We start from the raw sequence: 22,257 nt of genomic DNA, 5'->3' as shown, positions 1-22,257 counted from the left end.
TTTTTTATGCAAACACGTCCAATAGCAATACTCTCTCTGCTTTAGCAATTGCAGAAATCCTTATCAGAGGTTTCCTCTAATGGAAGATATGTTATCAGTCCACATAATGCTATATTCAGGTGTAATGATCAAAAATATTTAAATACTGGTCAGGCACAGAAACAGAACTAACGGACACTAATCATTAGCTGAGGGCCTAGAGAACGACAGCTTCGGGAGAGCGTTATGAACCAACTGGTATGGACATATCTCAACAGTTTTAACAGCCAGTAGGGCACTCCTTGGAAGGAAGGTGGGGCAGTCTACTTCCATAGTGATACTGCCTCAGAAACCCAAGGAGGGGTCGCTATGAGTCGGGGTCGACTCGACGGCACATAACAACACAGGGCAGTATACGTGCATGCAGGTGAATGGCAGCCGTGATGGTCCTGGATCCTCAGTTTAATATCTTCTTTGAGGCCTGTGCCTACAGCTGGAGAAACTCAAACTACTTAGTAATGATACATATATCTGCCCCAGGCAGATTTGTATATAAAGGCTCTAAATTTAATAACTTGATTAGATAATAAAGCATATACCTAAGTGGTTAAAAAAAGTAGCAGAAAACTAATTAAATGAGTTAAATATTAGAGATGTTAAAATTATTCAGAATAATTTCAATTGTTACAAAGAGTTTAGCCTCTTACTATCCTACTAAGGGTTTTGCTTAACTCAAAAAAAAAAAAAAAAGTTTCCTAAAATAAAACAATTTTAAAAACTGGAAAAAATAAAATAAAAAAAATAATTCCTTCCTAGACCATATGGGGGCTCCCGGATGAACCAAATTTTCCTTGCAGGCTGACCTTGGCTGTTAGGCTACTAAGTGGTTCACAGTTCTTTTGATGCAGAGTCAGAGGTGCAGAACTTCCAAATTTCATGCTCCTCCATCTACCCTTCTGTCCAGCTTAGTACTCAATTTCCTAGGCCTGCACTATGATTCGTGGGGCTGTTTCCCGGCCCTGGCACCTAGGAACTGGCTATCGAACCTGCCTTGACCCTGGTGTTCTAACTCTCCAACTCTAACCTTACCCAAAGGAGGAATGCATGCAGTTAGAGTCAAGTCAAGGAAAGACAGCCATGAAGGTAAGTACTGATGATGCAGTATAGCAATAACATGGGTTAGGAGCTGGTGATCTCTGTTGTAGGATCTCTTTGGAAACAATTAGCCTGTAAGGTATTAAGTCAGACCCTGACCTCTTAGTGTCTCTATACCCCAGTTGGAGTAGATAGATCTCTCTTAAGAGATCTTTCCTAGTTCTAAGATTCTGTTTTCTTAAGAATATCTAACCAGATCCTGTCATGGAGAGTTCATGAAAGGCCTTCTCACCTCTAACTGACACAGACAATTGTGCACTGGTATTCTACAGTGGCTATTGTTTAGTGTATAGCCCATCTCCCATGCCTACCTTTACCCAATTTCAGTAGGAGGCAGTAAGCAAGGTAAACTTCAAAATACTATAAAATCCTAATTGTAGTTTGTCTCAGACCAGGTTCACAGAAGTATGAAATTGAGGTAATAAATAGGTGGCCAATTCCAAAGAAAATATGAACAGACAACAGTAAGATTAGTGTTCATATGCTATATTTTATGTTGTATGAAGGGAATGGGTTTGTAAAGAAAAGTTATTTATGGAACAAAATTTTAATTCATAATAATTCCTCTAACATACGAATACCCCTTACTCGACTACAAATCTAACATTGATTTTGAAGAAATGATCTAGGCAAGTTAGGTATTAAAAAAAAAATGGTTTCCGTTAAAAGGCAAGAATAGGAAGTTGTTCAAATGTTTACTGCTTTATCAGTTATAAAATAACATCAACACTTATATATCATATTGTACATTACAATGACACCATAACAACTTTTATACAATACAAAATATACAAATACACATACACACATATGGAACATGCACACATTACATTTTTTTTTTACAGACGATGAACACTGAACTTTTCCTCATCACTTTCTTCATAAAGTACTCAAAGTAACCACTATTCGTTACTTTTAAAGAGTTGTGTTTTCATATTGCACAATAATTCTTTGGTTTCTTATTTAAAATCATTATGTAAAATGGGTAGCTTATTTTAAAAGCTCAGTTTTTCGTTTATAATATTTAACTATATAAAATTATAGTTTCCCTTTATAAATAAACTCAACATTGATGTACTGTAAATCCATGGGATGAGTAAAATTAAAAATTCAAATAAAATGTTAGAGTACTGTGATTTTTAAACTTGTCAGGAAGCTATAATGATGATGACATCCTGGAAGTTAGGCCAAATCCTTGAAATGGACACCAAAAACCAACCACATACACAAGAAACGTAGTAAGAAATGTTTGGTTAAATGAGAAATAAATTGGTAAGGTGAAATCTACCAACATGAATCATTTAAAAAGCTTTTTTTTTTCTTTTTAAAGAAAGTCAAAGCCTAGCATTCCCAAAAGTACAGATGAAAAGCCAAAGACAGTGTGACTGAAGTCAAATACATGTTTATAACAAAGATTATTTGCATTTTGGTGGAAAAGTGGGCGATTTCTGGAGCTGTAAACTCGTTTACTAAAAGTTGAGAGAAGCACCGCTTTCATCACTGCTAAATGCAATCATTCAGCCGAGTTCTAAAATGAGAAATGTTCTCGTCGCAAGGAAAATGCTGCTCAGCCATTTACTGCTTTTTTACTTTGAAGTTTTTTTCTTCCTATTTAAGAAATGCAGGGAAAGCAACTTCAGATGCTTATTTTTATCTGTAAACATCCAGAAACAAAAAGCATTACGTAAAGAAAAGAACACTTTTTGTTTTCCTTTTCACTGTACCTCTATCTGGAGAATTTAGTAAAGTTGCTGATGAAGAGGAGAGCCGCTTGCTAATGACGGGATCAACATGTTTCGAAAGATTCATGGTGGAAACTGACCGCCTGTCAGGATCTAAAACAAATGGAGATAATGCGAATTGACAGCCCGCATGCAGTATCGCAATGTCCTAGTTCCCTGTTCACGGATGGAAGGAAAAACTGGGATTGGATGCTCTCAGTTCTGTCACTAGATCTCTCATAATAGCACAGTTTTCTAAGTGGACATTTTAAAGGTAACTTAAAAGCTAGAAATAAAGTTTATTTTATTTACAGGACCAAATAAATATTCAGTTCACCAGTGTGTCAGCCATGGACATTCAAGGATACTGTTGTAATACAACAAATGGTTGAAAACAAAAGGAATACTTCTGTATTCCTACTGCTAAAATCATGGAGTCTGTGCTGTAAACTGAAGAAACGGAAGACAACGAATGATGAAAGTGAATGGCTTTGGAACTTTTCAAAGTACGAACAATGAGGTGATTATAAAAAAAAAAGAAGAGCCAGTTGCTGTTGAGTTGATTCCAACTCACGGGGACCCCACGTGCATCAGAGCCCCAGTGTGCCCCCCAGGGCTTTCAGTGGCTGACTTCCTGGAGACAGATCATGAGGCCTTGCTTCCAAGGTGCCTCTGGGTGGACGTGACTCTCCAATCTGTCCCACAGCAGCCGAGCACTTCTGGTGGTGCCACCCAGGACTCCTGGGTAATAACAGGGCTGATAAAATAGAATGCCTGCATTGGAGTAAAATAGCAAGAGGTTCGGTGTATTTGGTGTTATCTCTGCTTGTAAAGTCATTTTACCCAGGACACTGAGGCTTAATCAATCATAAAGAATACATTTTTTAGAAAAGAAGAGGACAATAAAGAAAAAAGAAATGGTCTAGGAGTGGAAAGGATGAGAGCTAAAGCATTTCTTTTTTTAAAAAATCTACTACCAATCATACCTCTGGGCCTATGACACAGCATTTAGTGTGGTTTATGAGAGCGGAATCAGACCACAAGCTTTCCCATTAAAACTGATAGCAATATAAATAAAATCAGAATTAATTTCTCTAAGTTTGAACACCTTTATTTTTATCTGCTAACCGGTGAGGTAATTTTAGAATAATTCTTAAATTTCATGTATATGAAATTTATATATTCACATTTTACATGGAAATAGTAGTCTTATAAAAAAGCAATGCTAGTTCTGTGTTGATACCGTAGAACAAAGTCATACACTTGCCCACTAGCACAGATCATGCTCCCTGAACAAAACTCTATGTACCAAGCCTAAAATGTCTCATTATAGTCATCTGGGAGGTAGGTGGATGTTCTGATCCACAATAGCCAAAGTTAAAAAGGTGTTTTTTGTTTAAATATATCATTCTACTTTCCACTATTAGCTTCTTCTAAATCAAAAGCTGAAAATATTCCTTGTAACAGATGCCTTCAAAATCCAGTTCCATTGCCCTAACTCTGGCAGTAATGGTTTCACAGTGAACTTTCCTCAAAGTACGACCAGTTTCTGACTATTTGCAGTGTACTGGTTATGAACAAGCCCTCTATCAACATCAGACATTCATATCTTCTACTGGGACCTGTTTTTATGTCTGAAGCAATTTTATTCAAAAACACACATCATTTCTGTAACTTCCGTCTACACTTAATTCATGGGCTCTTAGGGCACTGCCAACATAAAGATAAAATTCAGTGTAAACCATGAAAAGGAACATGAATGATGAAATGTGAGGTTCAAGGGCACAAGGAAAGACACTGACATTCATCTCCAGGTGACTTCACAGTAAAACATTTTCTGATGTTGCTTTATATACTAAGTTTTGGTTGGGGGACATTATGCCTACATATAAAAAAAAATAGTTCTGCTTTAAAGTAAATGGAAAAATGAGCTAGACTAGGTCTTTCCATCTCAAAAAATACTATGAATAGTAAAAGATCCAAATCTGCCAATATGGTTAAAATGAAGGGATAAAATTAATTTCTTATATTATTTAATGGACAATAAGATCATTTTTATTCATTTCTAGGCACTGCCATGAACAAATGGGTATTCAAAATGAGTAAGACCTGGCCTCTGCTCCCAAGATCACAACAGATAACTTTCTGACCTCTGAGGACTTTAAAAACTTCCAATTGTTTTCAGACAAACTTCTCTGTTCCAGTATAGCAGCAATTATCTCTAATCCACTGCCTTTGTAAAAATAGATTTTATCCAAACAGCTCACAATATTGCTTTTTCAGTAATAAAGATCATATATTAAACTCTGAGTAATTATTATTTAGAGTTATGAAGTATAACAGAGTATACTCCTGTGATAACATCTAAAACATGACATCAAGTGAAAGAAAACTAAGTTATGAAAATATTTATCATGACAGGTTTTCTATGTGTAAAGTATATACAAAACTAGCCTTAAAAGGAAATACACATGTAAACGACCCAGTGATCACAGATTTGGAACATATCCCATCAAATACCACTGGTTTACAAAAAGCCAAGGGGACAGAAGTTGCTTTCAAATGAGGCCACCAAAGTAGTTTCTGGTGATAAGCTTTTAGATTGTCTTTCAAAGTAAAGGGGTCATAGAAGATATGCTGGATGTTAGGAGTGAAAAACAAGGGACAACAACAACCCACAGTCCTTTAGATCACAACTAAAAGGCAAATAGCAATAACACTTTAGGGGGTGGGGGAGTCAAACAAGATGTACTGTAATTTCAGGTAATTTACTAAAAACATGTCTTAAGGCCTTATCTAAAATGATCTTTTACAGTGAAAGCACGTGTACCACACGCAGTAGCTTTATTTCTAACCTTTAAGTCTCCTAAGGCATAGCATCACACTTAAACACTGTGCCATATACAGATCTAGGTCTATGCAATCAGATATGAAGCGTGCATTATGACTAAAGTGGTGATGGCCCTAGGTCTGAGGTGTAAGCCACAGGTCAGGCAGTCAGCAATCACAGGGATGTCTGTACTAGATTTTCTAGTACCACCCAAAGCTGTGCTGTGGTGGGGCAGGCCTGGTAAATCGAGAAAGGTGAATGACGATTCAGCAAAACCACCTAAGGACAGAACGTAAGACAATGATTGTTCAAAGTAAAAAAAAAAAAAGCTGTTAGACTCACACAGATGTAAAAGAACTGATGCAGTATGCAAAATTCAAGGTGTATTGAATTTACTCGACAGTAGTGAGTTTGGTTTTTTGAATTTACAGTACAAAAAATAAAGCTTTTCACTACATGCAAATTGCAGTATGATTTATGTCCATTTGAGGAGAGAGACAGCTCAGACATTTGCTACTGTTTCTCCTTCAGAAACCTGCACATTTCCACGCAGAGTATTAGTGTTGCATACGCTGAGGGTCAGAAGACAAAGACTCACAGCACTGAAAACTAATTTCCATTAGTTAATATTATTTTGATTCTTCCAGGGAAAAGGAGAAAACCATAGTTCTAAAACTCTTAAGCAAATGAATTACTTAAACTAATGTAGAGGAGAAACTAGCCTGTTTATTTAGAAACAATGCATACATATCTATCTCTTTAAGGACTTGTGTAACAATGAGAAAAGCAGCCTGCATTAAAGTAAAGAAAGAACCTGGCCTTCTTACCTCCATCACCCTCTTATCCTCCAAAGGTGGATGCATCATTTACTGTAGTTGAATTATTTTAGCAGGAATTTTGTTTCGCAAACACAGACTTAGGAAAAGAAGCAAATACATTTTAACTGTCCAGGAAAAACATACTGCTTTTGAAAGGTGTCACTGTCTGTTTACCTGCACTGTGGATGTTGGGGATCCCATGGAGAGGGCCACCCCATGACCACCGGTTATGCTTTTGTCTTGGCTTCTGGCTCCTCTCCATTGTACGCCGTACAACGGCTTCATGGCGTTCCTGGAATGGAACAGAAGAGCTGATGACTAAACCTAAAGTGGTCGTTTGGGGCTTCTTCAACTTAAGGCAGAGTACGCAGGGCAGCTTTTAAATTTACACCTATCATATCAAACCTACTTCCTAAGGTCCCTGGGCCTCAACCACCTTATCTTTAAAGTGGGAATACCTACCTGGCATAGCCACAAAGTAGCACAAGTCTTCTCATACACAGATGCTTGACAAACGTGGTTGTTTGGTGCCACTGAGTCAATTTTGACTCATAGTGACCCCATGTGGCATAGTGGAACTACCTCACAGGGTTTTTTTGGTTCACTTGTTTGGTAAAATAGAGGGTACGTGAAAAAGAGAAAGACACTCAACGAGACAGACTGACACAGCAGTTGCACCAATGGGCTCAAGCACAGCAATGATTGTGAGGATGGCACAGGACCCGGCAGTGTTTTGTTCTCTTGTACAGGGGGTCACTATGAATCAGAACCAACTCAATGGCACCTAACAACAACAAAAACAACAACAACAAATCTTTATGGAAGCAGACTGTCAGGTCTATAAAAATGACATAAAACGAAACAAAAAACCCAGACTCACTGCTATTGAGTCGATTTGACTCATAGCGACACCTCCTTGGGTTTCTGAGGCGATTTATCTACAGACATAGATTTCCCAGTGAAGTGGCTGGTGGGTTTGAACTGCCAGCCTTCTGGTTAGCAAATGGAATTTGGAATCTGAGGACCCGATGACTTGCTGAGTCATATGATCTTATGTACTTCAATCAGTCTAAGTCTAAATTTCTATTTTTACAAAAACTGATAGAAATTTAGACTCAGACTGATTGAAGTACACAAAATCATATGACTGAGCAGTGTAGTGCCTAAGACAGTTGACTGCTAACCAGAAGGCTGGCAGTTCAAACCCACCAGCCACAGGAAGATTGGGCAATCTACTTCCAAAGTGATACCACCTCAGAAACCCAAGGATGGGGTGCTATGAGTCAGATCTGACTCAACAGCAGTAAGTTGTTTTTTTTTTAATGTGAAAACGTTTGCAAATGATAAAGTCCTACACAACTCTACAGTGGTCTTAACAATGCAGTGTAGAACAACAGATAATAAATAATTGCAGGTCAAGACAGAAAGATGGCTTTTAATAAATCTTTTGGGGCACTAAAATTGATCACCCCCATTGCCTGCAGCCTGACAACTCTAGAAACCAGCCTATCAGTAAAGCTGACTGCTCTGAAACAACTGGGCTCCGTATCCGCACACCGTTGTGTGGGGTGTCAGAGTGCAGGTGCTGCATTTCTGAACTAGAAGGGCCTCCCGTGTGCCCGAGCGGCATCTCACTTTGTCCTCCTCAAGCCGCTGCCTCCGCTTCTCCTCCACAGCAGCCCGCCTCCGCTCCTCCTTCAGCCTCTGCTCCTCCAGCCTCTTCTTCCGCTCCTCCAGGTGTTTCTCGTAGTGCTGCCTGGCGCGCTCTTCTCTCTCCAACCACACAATCTCTCTTGCAGCTTCAGTGAGAAAAATGAGAGAAATCAAACACAGGCAGGCTTAAAACTCAAACAGTGAAGGGTGCTTAAGTGATCTACATTTACCAGATATGGCATTTTCTGGTTTATGTATGTCGTGGTCAAGTTTGTGTGTCAACTTGGCGTGGCCTGGTTGAGTGGCTGGGCAGCTGAATGTAGTATTCCCCATGATGAGACTGGTAATCAACTCCATGGTGGAATCTACTGTGAGCAGCTGAGTAGCTGCTGTAGGGATGTGGTCTGCTTCCCGTATATAAGAAACAACTCTGGGAATGGTCTCTAGCTTATGGCACCCTTGAACCCTGTGTGTAGCCATGTCATTGCTCAGCAGCCTGCCATGCTCTGCCTACCTTGGGACTTTCAATGGACTTGAATGAATGGCCTGTGTGGCTTGGTAACATTAAGACTGTGCCATTTTATTTGTTGACCTTGGGCTTGTTAGCCTCAGCAGCCAGTAGCTGCCTGAGTGAAGACATGCCTCTAGCTTCAGTGGACCAGGAGCAAGAGACAGAGCTGAAGCCCAAAGTCAAGGGGCTTTCACACAGCCTCTAGAGCATGGCACTTTGCACTTGATTTCTAGCCTCCTGAACTATAAAAGAATAAACTCCTGTTTGTTCAAGCCACCCCATTTGTGGTATATTCTTGTCAGAGTGGCACTAGGAAACCAGAACAATGTATTAACCAAGTATGGCCTTTGGCTTTCCTTAGATTTTTTTTTTTGGGGGGATGGAATACTAGAGTTAATTTTTAGCATAATTTAATATGCTAACAATAAAGTCAAAGAAGATGTGCTAAATTCCCTTCAGGTACCTCTTCGATCTACTTGTGTGGTTACTGTTACTACAGAATAAGACAGAAACCGCCTCCCTTGCACTCAGTTCTGATACTGATAACACCCTTAAAAGCAATAGTATTGTCTCTCCTTTTGGGTTTATCTTGGATCTAGCTCACTTTTTTTTTTAAAAAACATGAAACCCAGCGAGCACAGTTCTACTCTTAATACAGAAGGTCACCATGAATCAACTCAATGGCAACTGGTTGGTTTGTAAGATGTTAACATTAGGGAAAGTTGAATGAAGAGTACTCAGGAACCCTCTTTGTAACTCTTCTGTAAATCTGACTTTATTTCAAATGAAAAAGTTTTAAAAAATGTGATATCATCAAGATCAAAAGTCTGTGACCACATTTCTTTAAATGTAGTACTGATTCTCTATGAGCATTAAAAGATAACCAGTATTAATTAATTATGGAATGCTGTCTCAGCTAAGCAATGTGAGGGGCCAAATAAGCAGCCGACCTGTTTTTGAGGAGCTTATAATCCAGGTAAGAGGACTTCAAAACATGACAAGCTGAAGAAAACTACACACTTCAAAAAATACTATTCAATGATGGACCGTCTGTCATTACTTCTTTATATATATATATATCCCTGGTGGCATAGTGCCTAAGGCATTTAACTGCTAACCAGAAGGCTGGCAGTTCAAACCCACCACTCATTGGAAGGAACACTGGGGAATCTACTTCCGTAGAGATACCACCTCAGAAACCCAAGGAGGAATCACTATGAGTCGGATTCAACTTGATGGCAGTGAGGGTTTTTTTTGGTTATATGTATGTGTGTGTGTATACATATACACATGTGTGTGTGTGTGTGTGTATATGTCGCTGTTGTTGTTAGGTGCTGTCGAGTCGTATCCGACTCAGCAACCTTGTGCACAGCAGAACGGAACACTGCTCGGTCCTGTGCCAGCCTCACAATCCTTGCTATACCTGAGCCCATCGCTGCAGCCACTGTGCCAATCAATCTTGCTGAGGGCCTCCCCCTTTTTGGTTGACCCTCCACTTTACCACACATGATATCCTTCTCCAGGGAATGGTTCCTTCTGACAACATGACTAAAGTAGGTGAGATGAAGTCTGGCCATTCTCGCTTCCAAGGAGCATTCCAGCTGCATTTCTCCCAGGACAGATTTGTTAGTCCTTTTAACAGACCATGGTACTCGTACCATTCTTCTCCAGCACCATAACTCAAAAGCATCAACTCTTCTTTGCTCTTCCTTATTCATTGTCCCGCTCTCACATGCATAAGAGGCCACTGAAAATACCATGGCTTGGTTTAGGCACACCTTAGTCTTCAAGGAGACATCTTTGCACTTCATCATTTGAAAGAGATCTTTTGCAGATTTGCCCAATGCACTTTGTCATCTGATGTCTTGATTACTGCTTCCACTGGTGTTGACTGTAGAAGCAAGTAATATGAAGTCCTTGACAACTTCAATCTTTTCTCCATTTATCATGAAGGTGTTTATTGGACCAGTTGTGAGGAGTTTTGTTTTCTTTATATTGAGGTGTAATCCATACTGCAGACTGTAGTCTTTAATCTTCATCAGTAAGTACTTCAAGTCAGCCTCTCTTTCAGCAAGCAGAGTTGTGTCATCTGCATATCGCAGGTTGTTAGTGGGTCTTCCTCCAATTCTGGTGCCATGTTTTTCATGTAATCCAGCTTCTTGGATTATTTGCTCAGCATGCAAGGTGAATAAATATGGTGAAAGGATACAACCTTGATGCACTGCCTTCTTGATTTTGAACCATGCTGTATCCCCTTGTTCTGTTCAAACAACAGCCTCCTGATCTATGTACAGGTTTATCATGAGCACAATTAAGCGTTCTGGAATTCCCATTCTTCTCAATGTTGTCTATAATTTGTTATAAGCCACACAATCAAATGCTTTTGTGTAGTCAATAAAACACAAGTAAACATCTTTCTGGTGTTCTTTGCTTTCAGCTAAGATCCATCTGACACCAGCAATGATATCCCTCATTCCACATCCTCTTCTGAATCCAGCTTGCATTTCTGGAAGCTGTTAATATACTGCTGCAGCCATTTTTGAATTACGTTCAGTAAGATTTTACTTGCATGTGATATTAATGATGTTGTTGCTGTTGTTGTTGTTGTTGTTGTGTGCCATCGAGTCAGACCCAACTCGTAGCGACCCCTCCTTGGGTTTCCGAGGCAGTATCACTATGGAAGTAGATTGCCCCATCTTCCTTCCGAGGAGTAATACTGTTTGTTAATTTCCACATCCTGTGGAATGCTGACTGCTAACCGAAAGGCTGGCGGTTCAAACCCACCAGCCACTCCTCGGAAGGAAGGTTGGGCCGTCTACTTCCGTAGTGATACTGCCTCAGAAACCCAAGGAGGGGTCTCTATAAGTTGGATCCAACTCCACAGCAGTGAATTTGGTGTTTTTTTTTTTAGTAACAGCGTATGAGTGTCCAAAGCATGAAAAAAACCCACAAAAACCTAATTTGTATGCAAGACCTAGAAATAAGTGGTATGATAAATGCATTTCTTAACTTTTAGTGTTCAAACTATTTAGTTTTTGGCTTTTATACCCCATTTTAAGGAAAATTTAGATTCTTTGGGACTATTTATGAACACAATGTATTCCTTTCCTATAATAAATCTGGAAGATAAAATGAGAAATAAAGATATTTATAAAATATTAAGAAATAAAAAACTGGTAAGATAAATTTGTAAGCCTAGGTAAAGTAGGAGTTAAGTCAGTTCTAGACTAATTTTCCTTAAAAAAATGTTTTTCATCAAGCTATTTTCTTACTCAAGAATGTGAATATTTCCTCATTAAATATAAATCCCCTGATTTCTAAAATCCTACTTAAATTTGACCTTAATGTCCTTACTTGGCTTTAATGCAAACTCTTCATTCTAATTAGATTGGTTTCCTCACTGCACCTCCCAAACTAACCATAGCTTTGTTCCCATTGCTTTCTTTTGGGAAAGTTGCCATAGCTTTTGATCAAAATGCATCCACCCTTTCAGGCAGTAGCATAATTCCTATTATGTGTCTCTAAATCACCTTTGGGGAGCTCTGCTAGCATAGTGGCTAAGGCACTTGACTGCTAACCAGAAGGCTGGTGGTTCAAACCCACCAGCCACTCCTCGGAAGATGGGGCAATCTACTTCCGTAGTGATACTGCCTCAGAAACCCAAGAAGGGGCAGCTATGAGTTGGGTCCGACTTGACGGGCACAAAGCAACAACAAAAATAAATCACCTTTGGAGATGGAGGGGGTTGGCTGTTAAAACGCAGACTCTTGGGCTGCAACTTTCACATTCTGATTAGCTAATTCTAGCAGGGGGCCCAGTGTCTAAGTTCTCTAGTTCTGCTGTAACAGAAATACCACACATGGATAGTTTTAACAAATACAAATTTATTCTCTTATAGTTTAGGAGGCTAGAAGTCCAAATTCAGAGTTCTGGCTTTAGGGGCTGGGTGAAGTCCCCTTGACTTGGGCTTTAGCTCTTCCTCTAGTTCCTGGTCCAGTGTAGCTGGAGGCTTCCTTCTGAGTCATGCTGCTGCTGAAGGTGATGAACCCAAACTTGATAGGTAAAATGATACAATGCCAAGATCAGCAGGCAGTAAGTACATCAGGCCTGCTTCAAGTCCAGGAACAACCCCACGATTGGTAGATAATGTGTCAGGCCACTGGTTCAAATCCAGAAACTCGAGATGAACAGTTGGCCAAATGTAGGATCCACAATATGCCAAGGAGCTAGAAACCTTTCTTAACACTTCTTATATGCTGGAAGCAGGCCACACGCCAAAGGCAGCTTACTTAGCTGCTCACAGCACATCCCACACCATGGAAATGATCACAGTCTCATCATGGGCAATAACTACATCCATGGCCCAGCCAAGCTGATGAACATTAACTACCACACCCAGTAATCTGTATTTTTGATAAACCTCAAGGTGACTGAGGCAAGTGGTTGACTAATAATGCTTGGAGAGACACTACCCTTAAGGTAGAAGCTTTGTCTTTTTAGGGCTCACAGCTGTTCTTACAATGGCTTCTGATACAAACTTCAACCAGTCACCCTGGAGTGGACCCTGACTCAGGGCAGCTCTCTGTATGTGAGAGTAGAACTGTGCTCCAGAGGGTCTCCAATGACCAATTTTTCAGAAGTGGAGTGCCAGGCCTTTCCTCTGAGTAGACTTGAACTGCCAACCTTTCAGTTAGCAGGTGAACACACTAACTGTTTGCATGACCCAGGGAGTTCACTACAAACTTTAGCATTTCCTGTATTTTTATTTCTATGTAGCAAAGGTTCTTTTTCTTTTTTCTTTTGCCTTCTCCATAGTGCCTTTCACAATTTGACATATCTCAGGGTCTTAACAATCACTTCCGGATTCATTAGTAACTACTACCCATAACCAGGTAGTCTTGGGCAAGTTACTTAACCTCAGTGTGTGTCAGCTCCATAAGGGTGAACTATGGATAAAAATAGCACCTTCCGCAATAGATTCATTGGGAGGATTAAAAGAAAAATTGTACCTAACGTAGCTACTTAGTAAACATTCAAGAAATATTAGCTATCATTGTCATTTCTGTCATCGTCTTCATCATTTTCATCATTGTCATCATTTTCCGTTCAGAAAACTTAAAGGTATTTCTTAAGGCTGGACTATAAATCACAATAGGCTACATATTATTACAATAATAATCAGTTCTATCTCCAAATAATCTACTGATGGAAGAAACTACTTCAAACTTGTATTGGATTCTACATTCATCTTCTACCAGAAAATCCTATCCCAATGCCTTCTTTAAACAATTGTCTTCTCTAAACAGTCATACAGAAACTAGACAAACAATGTTGAAACAGCAAGCAACACCTTCGTGTTGTTATAGAGTATGCTTGGTGAATGCTTGGATTGTTAGTAAGCACAGATCATGCAATCTTTTATACTGAAGGACCACACATAAAATATCTCAATATTTTAATAAGAATTGAAAGTTGATTTATTCTAAGGTCTTAGTTATGTAAAATATTGTCTATGGGAGACAGATAATGCCAAGATTTTATATTTTCCCATTAAGAAATGGGAATTTTTAACACAAGAAATCACCAACACATTTAGTATTTAAATCACTGACAATAACTCAATTTTATATAGAGGTAGCTCTGTAAAAAGTAGCATGTCAAAATAGGATTATAATTTATAATTTAAGCCTTTACTTTTCTGAAATTATGATTTAACCCTGGACTCTCAGATCATAATATAAAATGAAATGAGTACACACTGTAGTCCCGGAAATGCTGGACATTAAACAATCCCATCTCTGAGCTGCTGTCACCAGGACTGCATTTAATGGCACAGTAACAATATGTCAGTGCCACGTAAAAGAGAAATACACTTTCAATTTGGACTCAATTTAGAAACACAGTGACTCTCGTACTAAGAGGAATTTAAAATGAAAGGAGGGCCTTGTAGTGAATGGAGAACAAGCTGTGGCCGCACAGAACCTTGAGTCCACCTCCAGTCCTGCTCGTTACCAGCAACATGCCATCGAGCAAGTAACAATCTCTGTGCCCTTGCATCATTAAATTGCCACAGGTTTGTTATAAGAACTCATAATTATATACAAAGCCCTCAGCACAGTGTCATGAACACAGTACATGGCAGTTCCTGTCGAGTCAATCCTGACCTCCTGCATGTCAGAGCAGAGCAGGTCTCTAGAAGTAGGTCGCTAGGTCCCTCTCCTGAGGTCCCTCTGGGTGGGCTCTCCCTGAACCGTGAACATCTTGGTTAGTAGCCCAGTGCGTTACCATGTACACCACCACGGGACTCCAATGTACATAATGAAAAAAAAATCAGGTGCTGTCTGGTCAACTCCAACTCATGTGTGTCAGAGCAGAATTGTACACTATCGGGTCTTCAGTAGCTGACTCTTTGGAAGTGGATCACCAGGCCTGTCTTTTCTTAGGCACATCTAGGTAGACTCAAACCACCAAACTTCTGGTTAGCAGCTGAGTGCTTAACTGTTTGCACCACCTAGCTACACTGTTCAAAAGAAACACCACATAAAGTGTCAAAGAAAGCAGAACAATAAAGAATGGGCTCATGTGGAACCTATCCAAAGACCAAGAGGCAGCCATTCGAACAGAACAAGAGGAAACTGTGTGGTTTAAAATCATACCATACTTATTCGGTCTGTAGGCTGAGCAAATAATCCAAGAAGTTGGACTATATAAAGAACAATGTGGCATCAAGATTGGAGGAAGAATCGTTAACAAGCTGCAATATGTAACACAACTTTGCTTACTGAAAGTGAAGAAGACCTGAAGCACTTACTGATGTAGACCAAAGACTACGGCCTTCAGTATGTATTACACTTCAACATAAAGGAAAAAAAATCCACTCAATTGGACCAACAAACAACATCATGAAAACTGAGAAAAGACTGAAGTTGTCAAAGATTTCCTTTTACTTGAATCCACAATCAATGCCCGTGGAAGCAGCAGTCAAGAAATCAAATGATGTGCTGCCCTGGGCAAATCTGAGGCCAAAGACCTCTGTAAAGGGTTGAACAGCAAAGATGTCTCTTTGAAGACTAGGATGTGCCTGACCAAAGCCAAGGTAGGTATTCTCAATCTCCTCATATGCATGTGAAAGCAGGATAGTGAATAAGAAAGAGCAAACAAGAATTGATGTATTTGAATTATGGTATTGGTGAAGAATACTGAATACACCATGGACTGCCAGAAGAACAAACAAATCTGTCTTGGGTAAAGTACAGCCAAAACGTTCCTTAGAAGCAAGGATGGTGAGACTCTGTCTCATGTACTTTGGACATGGTATCAGGAGGGACAAGTCCCTTGAAAGGGACATCTTGCTTGGTAAACTAAAGAGTCAGTGAAAAGGAGGAAGACCTTCAATGACATGAAATGACACAGTGGCTGCAACAATGAGCTCAAACATAGCAACAACTGTGAGGATGGAGTAGGGCTTGGCAGTGTTTCATTCTGTTGTACATAAAGTCACTAAGAGTCAGAACTAACTCCACGGAACCTAACAACAACAACAACAACCAGCCATCAGGCATCTCAGAGTTATCCTCAACTTCTCACTCATTAATCGTGGACACCCCACCCTAACTCAACAGATCAATATAACTGGCTCTATCATTTTACATCAGAACTATCTCTCAAACCCAGTGTCTTCTAATTTATATTAGCTTAAGACCTCATCCCTTTCTCATGTTTTCTGATGTCCAGTGTATCTCTCCTTTTAGCTTATTCTGAACACTTTCATCAGAAACATATTTCCCAAAAACCAAGTCTCATGTCATGGTCCTGCTTCAAAATCTGTTAGTTCCCCATGTTATTCTGTTCGATTCCTTAGACTGGCCATACTTTCAAAACACCTTTACACATTTCCCTGACTGAAATACCTTCTTCTCACCTGGCAAACTTCTATTATCTTTCAAGTCATAGGTCAAATGTCCCTTCATCTTGAGGAACATTCCCTGATGCCCATAGCAAGGTTGCTCCAACAGCTAAACTCAGGTTCCCACAAGAGTAGTGATACTCCAGATTTGTAACTTCTCTGGTTTTACAGGTTTGTGAATTGTTCCCCATATTCACAATGTCTAGTTTAGCAGAACAGAGTCTTGGTGGCTCAACAGTTAAAAGCTTGATTGCTAACCAAAAAATTGGTGGTTCAAACCCAACCATTAGCTCTGTGGGAGAAAGAGCTAACAATCTGCTCCCATAAAGATTGTTGTTGTGGTTATTTGCCATTGAGTCAGACCTGACCCATAGTGACGCCTCCTTGGATTTCCAAGGCTGTATCACTATGGAAGTAGATAGCCCAACCTTCCTTCCAAGGAGTGACTGGTGGGTTTGAACCACCAGCCTTCTGGTTAGCAGTCAAGTGCCTTAGGCACTACGCTACCAGAGCTCCTCCCATAAAGATTACAGCCTAGAAAACCCTATGAGGGCAGTTAGGCTCTGTCATACAGACTTGCTATGACTCAAAAATTAACTCAGCACCCAACAACAGTTTAGCAGGTGGCAAAAATAAGTGTGATGCATGAATGAATGAACTAAAGAGTGAAAGGATTAAATGACTTCAAAGGAAAGTGACTTACCTATGAACCTTAGCATTAATTCAAAGCCTTCTTATTATACAAATCGTCCTTCCATTCAACCTTCACTTGAATTAAAGAACAGCTTGGTAAGAAGTGTGATGTTGTAGGATACCCAGGATGCTATGTCTCCTCTTTCCCTAAGGGCCATCCTACTTGCTTTCTTCACCATACTCAATGGTAAACTAATGGCTTAAGCAGTTTACACACGTGGTAGACCAAGGATTAAATTCCAGTCCATTCCTTATACATGGGCCAAATGGCTTTTGAAATAAGAAAGCAATACTGTCCTAGGACTTATCTTCGTGGCTAGGCTTAAAACAGTGTTTAACCTGTGCTAAAGGAAATGGTGTTGTGTTAAAGAATACAGAACAGTGCATGTCTTTGGAAATTCTTTGTTGCTAATCCACTCCTCATGGAATGTTGAGGAGTCTTCACAAGCTCCTCCCTGTTAGATCAGGAAGTACAATCACCCCTCTTTTCTTTGCTATCCCTAAGCTCAGAATAATTAGGTTTCTCTAGTCCCAGGTAAGGGAGCTCTGATGGCATAGTGCCTATAAGGCATTTGACTGCCAACCAGGTTCAAACCCACCAGCCATTCCTCGTAAGGAAGACTGGGCAACCTACCTCCATAGAGATACTGCTTCAGAAACCCAAGGAGGGGTCACTATGCATTGGAAATGACTTGACGACAGTGAGTTCGGGTTTTTTTTTTTTTGGTTAGTCCCAGCTAAAGGACCTCTGGTGGCATAGCATGTGACCGCTAACCAGAGGGTAGGCAGTTCAAATCGACTGGCCACTGTGCAGAAGGAAGACTGGGCAATCTACTTCCATAAAGATTTACCACCTTGGAAACCCAAAGGGGGTCAGTATCAGTTGGAATTGACTTGATGGCAGGAAGTTTCGTTTTTTATTAGTTGTTGTAGTTGTTGTTGTTGTTGTTATGTGCCGTCAAGTCGGCCCTGACTCATAGCAACCCTTCTTTGGGTTTCCGAGGCAGTATCACTACGGAAGTAGGATTGCCCAACCTTCCTTCCGAGGAGTGGCTGGTGGGTTTGAACCGCCAGCCTTCTGGATAGCAGTCAAGTGCTTTAGCCACTATGCTACCAGAGCTCCTTTTTTATTAGTAGTTCCTGGTAAAAAAAAAAAAAGAGCCCTGGTGGTGTAATGTTTAAGTGTTTAGCTTATAGCCACAAAGTTGGCAGTTCAAACCTAACAGCCATTCCACAGGAGAAAGATGTGGCAGTCAAGTTCTATAAAGATTAGAGCCTTAGAAACTCTATGGGACAGCTTTCTGTCCTATAGGGTTGCTATAAGTCAGAATTGCTTGATGACAATGGGTTTGGTTTTTGGGTTTTGTCCCAGGTATTTAAGTCAGTATCTGTGGAATCATGTGGCCTGGTACCATCATCTTTATCATATCATCACAATGTCAAGATGTACTCACCTCTTACATGTGCTGACACCAAGTGATTTACAGGTATTATTCTCCAGCCACTCTATGAGGTAGACACTGCTATTAAACTTATTTTATGATGAGATTCTGAGACACAGAGGAGTGAAGTAAACTGCCCGGTGTCTCACAACAATAAGTGGTGGAGCTGGAATTCAAACTCTGGACCTGTCTGAACAATGAGCCATTATGCTAAAAGGTACCATTTGGAACACCTCCCCATGGCTGTTCTACATCGGAATGAACAGGTCACCCAAATGAGAAGATTCTGATCTTCCACTATCACTCCCAGCCCTCACCCAGTTCACAAGACCCTTTACTATTCTTTAGGTTTTAACACTTTTGTAACTTTAGGCTTATAGGCAAAGTACATTTGGGGAAAATAAAAAATGCCTGGTTAGTTACAATGATTCATTTTATGTTAAGGCTTCAGCTTCTGAGTTACCTAATCCATGGGCAACAAGCATTTATTCTTCCTGGCCTGACTCATGATACAGCTGCTTTGGTATGTGCTAATGTCCACAATCCTCCCACTAACATGTATTCAGATATCTCTGCTACTTATAATTTGTTTGACAGCCTTATGAGCTCTGTGCACACTATATTCATTAAGTGACAACTCTGGGAGACCCAGATCTCAAGATTAACCATGAAAAAAATCAGCTTTAGCCATTAGAAACTTGGATTAGAAAAAGTGTTTCCCACATTTTTTTGTGTGAACAGTATTGAAAGAGAAAAATCATGGTTAGAAACGATGACTGCCTGTACCAAATAATGTGAAGTGGGAAATCAGGGAGACAGTCTGGCACAGCATTATTGTTTATCAAGTAATCCTACTTTGTCAGTATTTTTGACATGAGCATTCTCAATCAGGTGAAGTGATCATTTTCTTGATCATATTCTTATTAATACTGTTTTCCCTGAGTTCACAACACACACTGAGATTTTCTCTCTCACTGCTGTCGAGTCGATTTAACTCATACTGACCCCTCCTTGGGTTTCCGAGGCAGTACCACTATGGAAGTAGATTGCCCAATCTTCCTTCCAAGGAGTGGCTGGTGGGTTTGAACTGCCAGCCTTCTGGTTATCAGTCAAATGCCTTTGGCACTATGCTACCAGACCTCTTCACAATGAGAAGGCAAAAAGGCAAAAAAAAAAAAAAAAAAAAAAAGGCAAAGTAAGAAAGTTATTACTAGGAACAAAGAAGTCTGGTAAAATTATTCAGAGAAAAACTTTTTGAAAAATGTAATTGATACTGAACAAATTTTTAAGGCTAAAATCTTTACAGTAGATTATTCTTCATAAGATATTATATTATGATATATTTTTTGTATAGCTTTTAATTTAGCTACAAAGCTCAATATGACTAATTTAAATAATAGATTTTATCAGCTCAAATTTTTCTTGATGAGCCATGTCAGTCAATCATACCATTCTTTGATATTATTTCATGATTTACACAACCTAAGTAAGTCCCAAGTTGGGACTTAAGTCTATTCATCTAAGAAATGTATTCTCACAAAAAGATTAAATCAGCAAGTATTATACTTAATCAACACTTCAAACTTAATCTGTATCATTTTCAAAAAGGGAAATTTGGTATATCCCCAAAACTAGGAGGCTGATATCTGCTAAGCAGTCTTTAAGGTTTTTTTTTTTTTTTTTTTGCCAACAAATTGTAGGACTATTATTTGATAGCATACAAAGCAACTAGATTTAAAGCACGACTATTGTATAGATTACCTGTCTATTCTTTTTCATCTGAGAAAATGGCTACAAACAAGAATTTAAGACTTGTTAAACTGATCTATAATAAGGGTCGGGATTACCTGATAATGTGATAATATTTTAACAGAATTAAAATATACTCACTGTGTTCATCTCCATTTATAATAAAATCCATGATTAAGAAATTAATTAATTAAAAGCCTGGCCTATGAGGATGGCTGAGCTTCTGTTAAAGATGATGGAAAAATTAGGAATGGACACTGTGATGGTGGTACCACATGATTAATGTAATTATGCCACTGAATCATACCTGTGAAAATGTTGAAATGGCAAAAATTTTCTTATATATATATATATATATTTAACATAATTTTTAAAAATAAGGAAAAAATAAATAAAAGTATGTATCTGAGCTAGACTGACTTTGTCACTAAATGGATTTGAGGACAGAGAGTGTCCATTTCCACCTACAAACTGGGATAGAGATGGCTGAAGCCCCAGCTAGGGAACCAGTATGAGTCCAGGTAAACCACTGGTAGCAACAGGTGGCCAGGGTGGAGACTATTCAAGGTACAGTGCTGAGTCCACAAGGAAGAGAGAAAGTTGTTTTGTGCAAAAGATGTAATAGCTAAGACCAGTAGTCAGAAGGAAGTCAGTGTCCTCGCAGCAGAAGTATCAAAAAATGGCTAGAAGGATTCATTTCTTGGGGCCAAAAAAATACTGGTGCAATTGACTAGGACACAGCAACTACCAAGAGAAGGAGGTCTGGAGGCAGAGGAGGGGAAAAAGAAGAAGGAGGAGAGGAAGGCGGAACAAGAAAGAACGAGAGAGGAGAGAATCAGAAAGAGCTGAGTTTCAGATAGTAGCGGAGTATCCACTGCCTAGTGAATAGCTGGAAATAAGGAACTCATAAATGAAAAAGAGTGGGAGTTAAACCCATGAGAACAAATGATTTTTTTTTTTCCCCTCTAAGAGAAAACAGAGTTTAGAAGACAGAAGGAAAAAGAGATGTAGAAGTCAAGAGAGAGGAATTTGAAGGCCTGGCCGGAATAACGGCAGTGGGACTGGAGTGGCTGAGGAGATTTTTTCAGGTACAAAGTTGTTACGGGGACAAATCACGACTTTCAGGGAGTATGTGCCCACCCACCTGACAGAACAGTCCCATACATTAAAAATTATGCCTGATTTTATGTAATGAATTGAAGGATAATATGGAAAGAGCAGGTCATATGACATAATCCCACAATAAAGGCATTAAGCATGACTCAGAGTTTTAACCCGCAGAGGTTATTAATAGGCCCTTCCCATTTGCAAAACAGTACAAACATGCTGTGCCACCAAAACCAAAACAAGCAGACCTTTATTTCCTCTCTGTAACTTTAATAAATGTGGATTGAAAAAATAAAAAACTTTAATGATTTCAACATTAATTTCAACCAACATCCAATAGTGAATTACCAATTTTACTGGCCAATCCAGTAAACTTTGCTTTGCTTGAATTTGTGGAATATTTGCCTTTTTTTTTTGTAACCTGAAAAGCTCTAAAGTGAGAAAGCCCAGAAGCAGGTGATATCACAAAATGTTTACTGCCTTTGAATTAAGCACATACTAAAGACCTCCTAGTAGGTAACAGCCTTTTTTTCTTTCAAATATTCCCCTGTCATCAGAGCTTCTGCCAAACAGTTTACAGGTAGTTGGTCAGGTGTGACCTTTGATGTTTTTCATAATTACTAAAGATTCTTCAGAAACTATCCTTATGTCCTTTAAGATACAGCTTAATTAGATACCAGATTTTAGATGACA

At 39.4% G+C, this 22,257-nt stretch overlaps 1 protein-coding gene across 1 annotated transcript in view; it reads right to left on the bottom strand.

Annotated features, from left to right (window-relative positions):
- The window catches only part of MAP7 (microtubule associated protein 7), a 205,856-nt gene that overhangs the window by 35,975 nt on the left and 147,624 nt on the right, over window positions 1–22,257 (bottom strand). Inside the window, exons 4-6 of the mRNA XM_007946315.2 lie at window positions 8,139–8,302; window positions 6,678–6,795; window positions 2,859–2,969 (exon numbers count right to left, since the gene is read on the bottom strand). Coding sequence (XP_007944506.2) covers window positions 2,859–2,969; window positions 6,678–6,795; window positions 8,139–8,302 — 393 coding nt within the window. The remainder of the gene's footprint in view (window positions 1–2,858; window positions 2,970–6,677; window positions 6,796–8,138; window positions 8,303–22,257) is intronic.

This window comes from Orycteropus afer, unplaced genomic scaffold, assembly GCF_000298275.1.
Source record: "Orycteropus afer afer isolate SDZICR_OR568_19922 unplaced genomic scaffold, OryAfe1.0 scaffold00155, whole genome shotgun sequence".
Classification (NCBI taxonomy): Eukaryota; Metazoa; Chordata; class Mammalia; order Tubulidentata; family Orycteropodidae; genus Orycteropus; species Orycteropus afer.
Note: the sequence above shows the minus strand (reverse complement) of the source record. Positions and strands in the feature narration are given on the sequence as shown.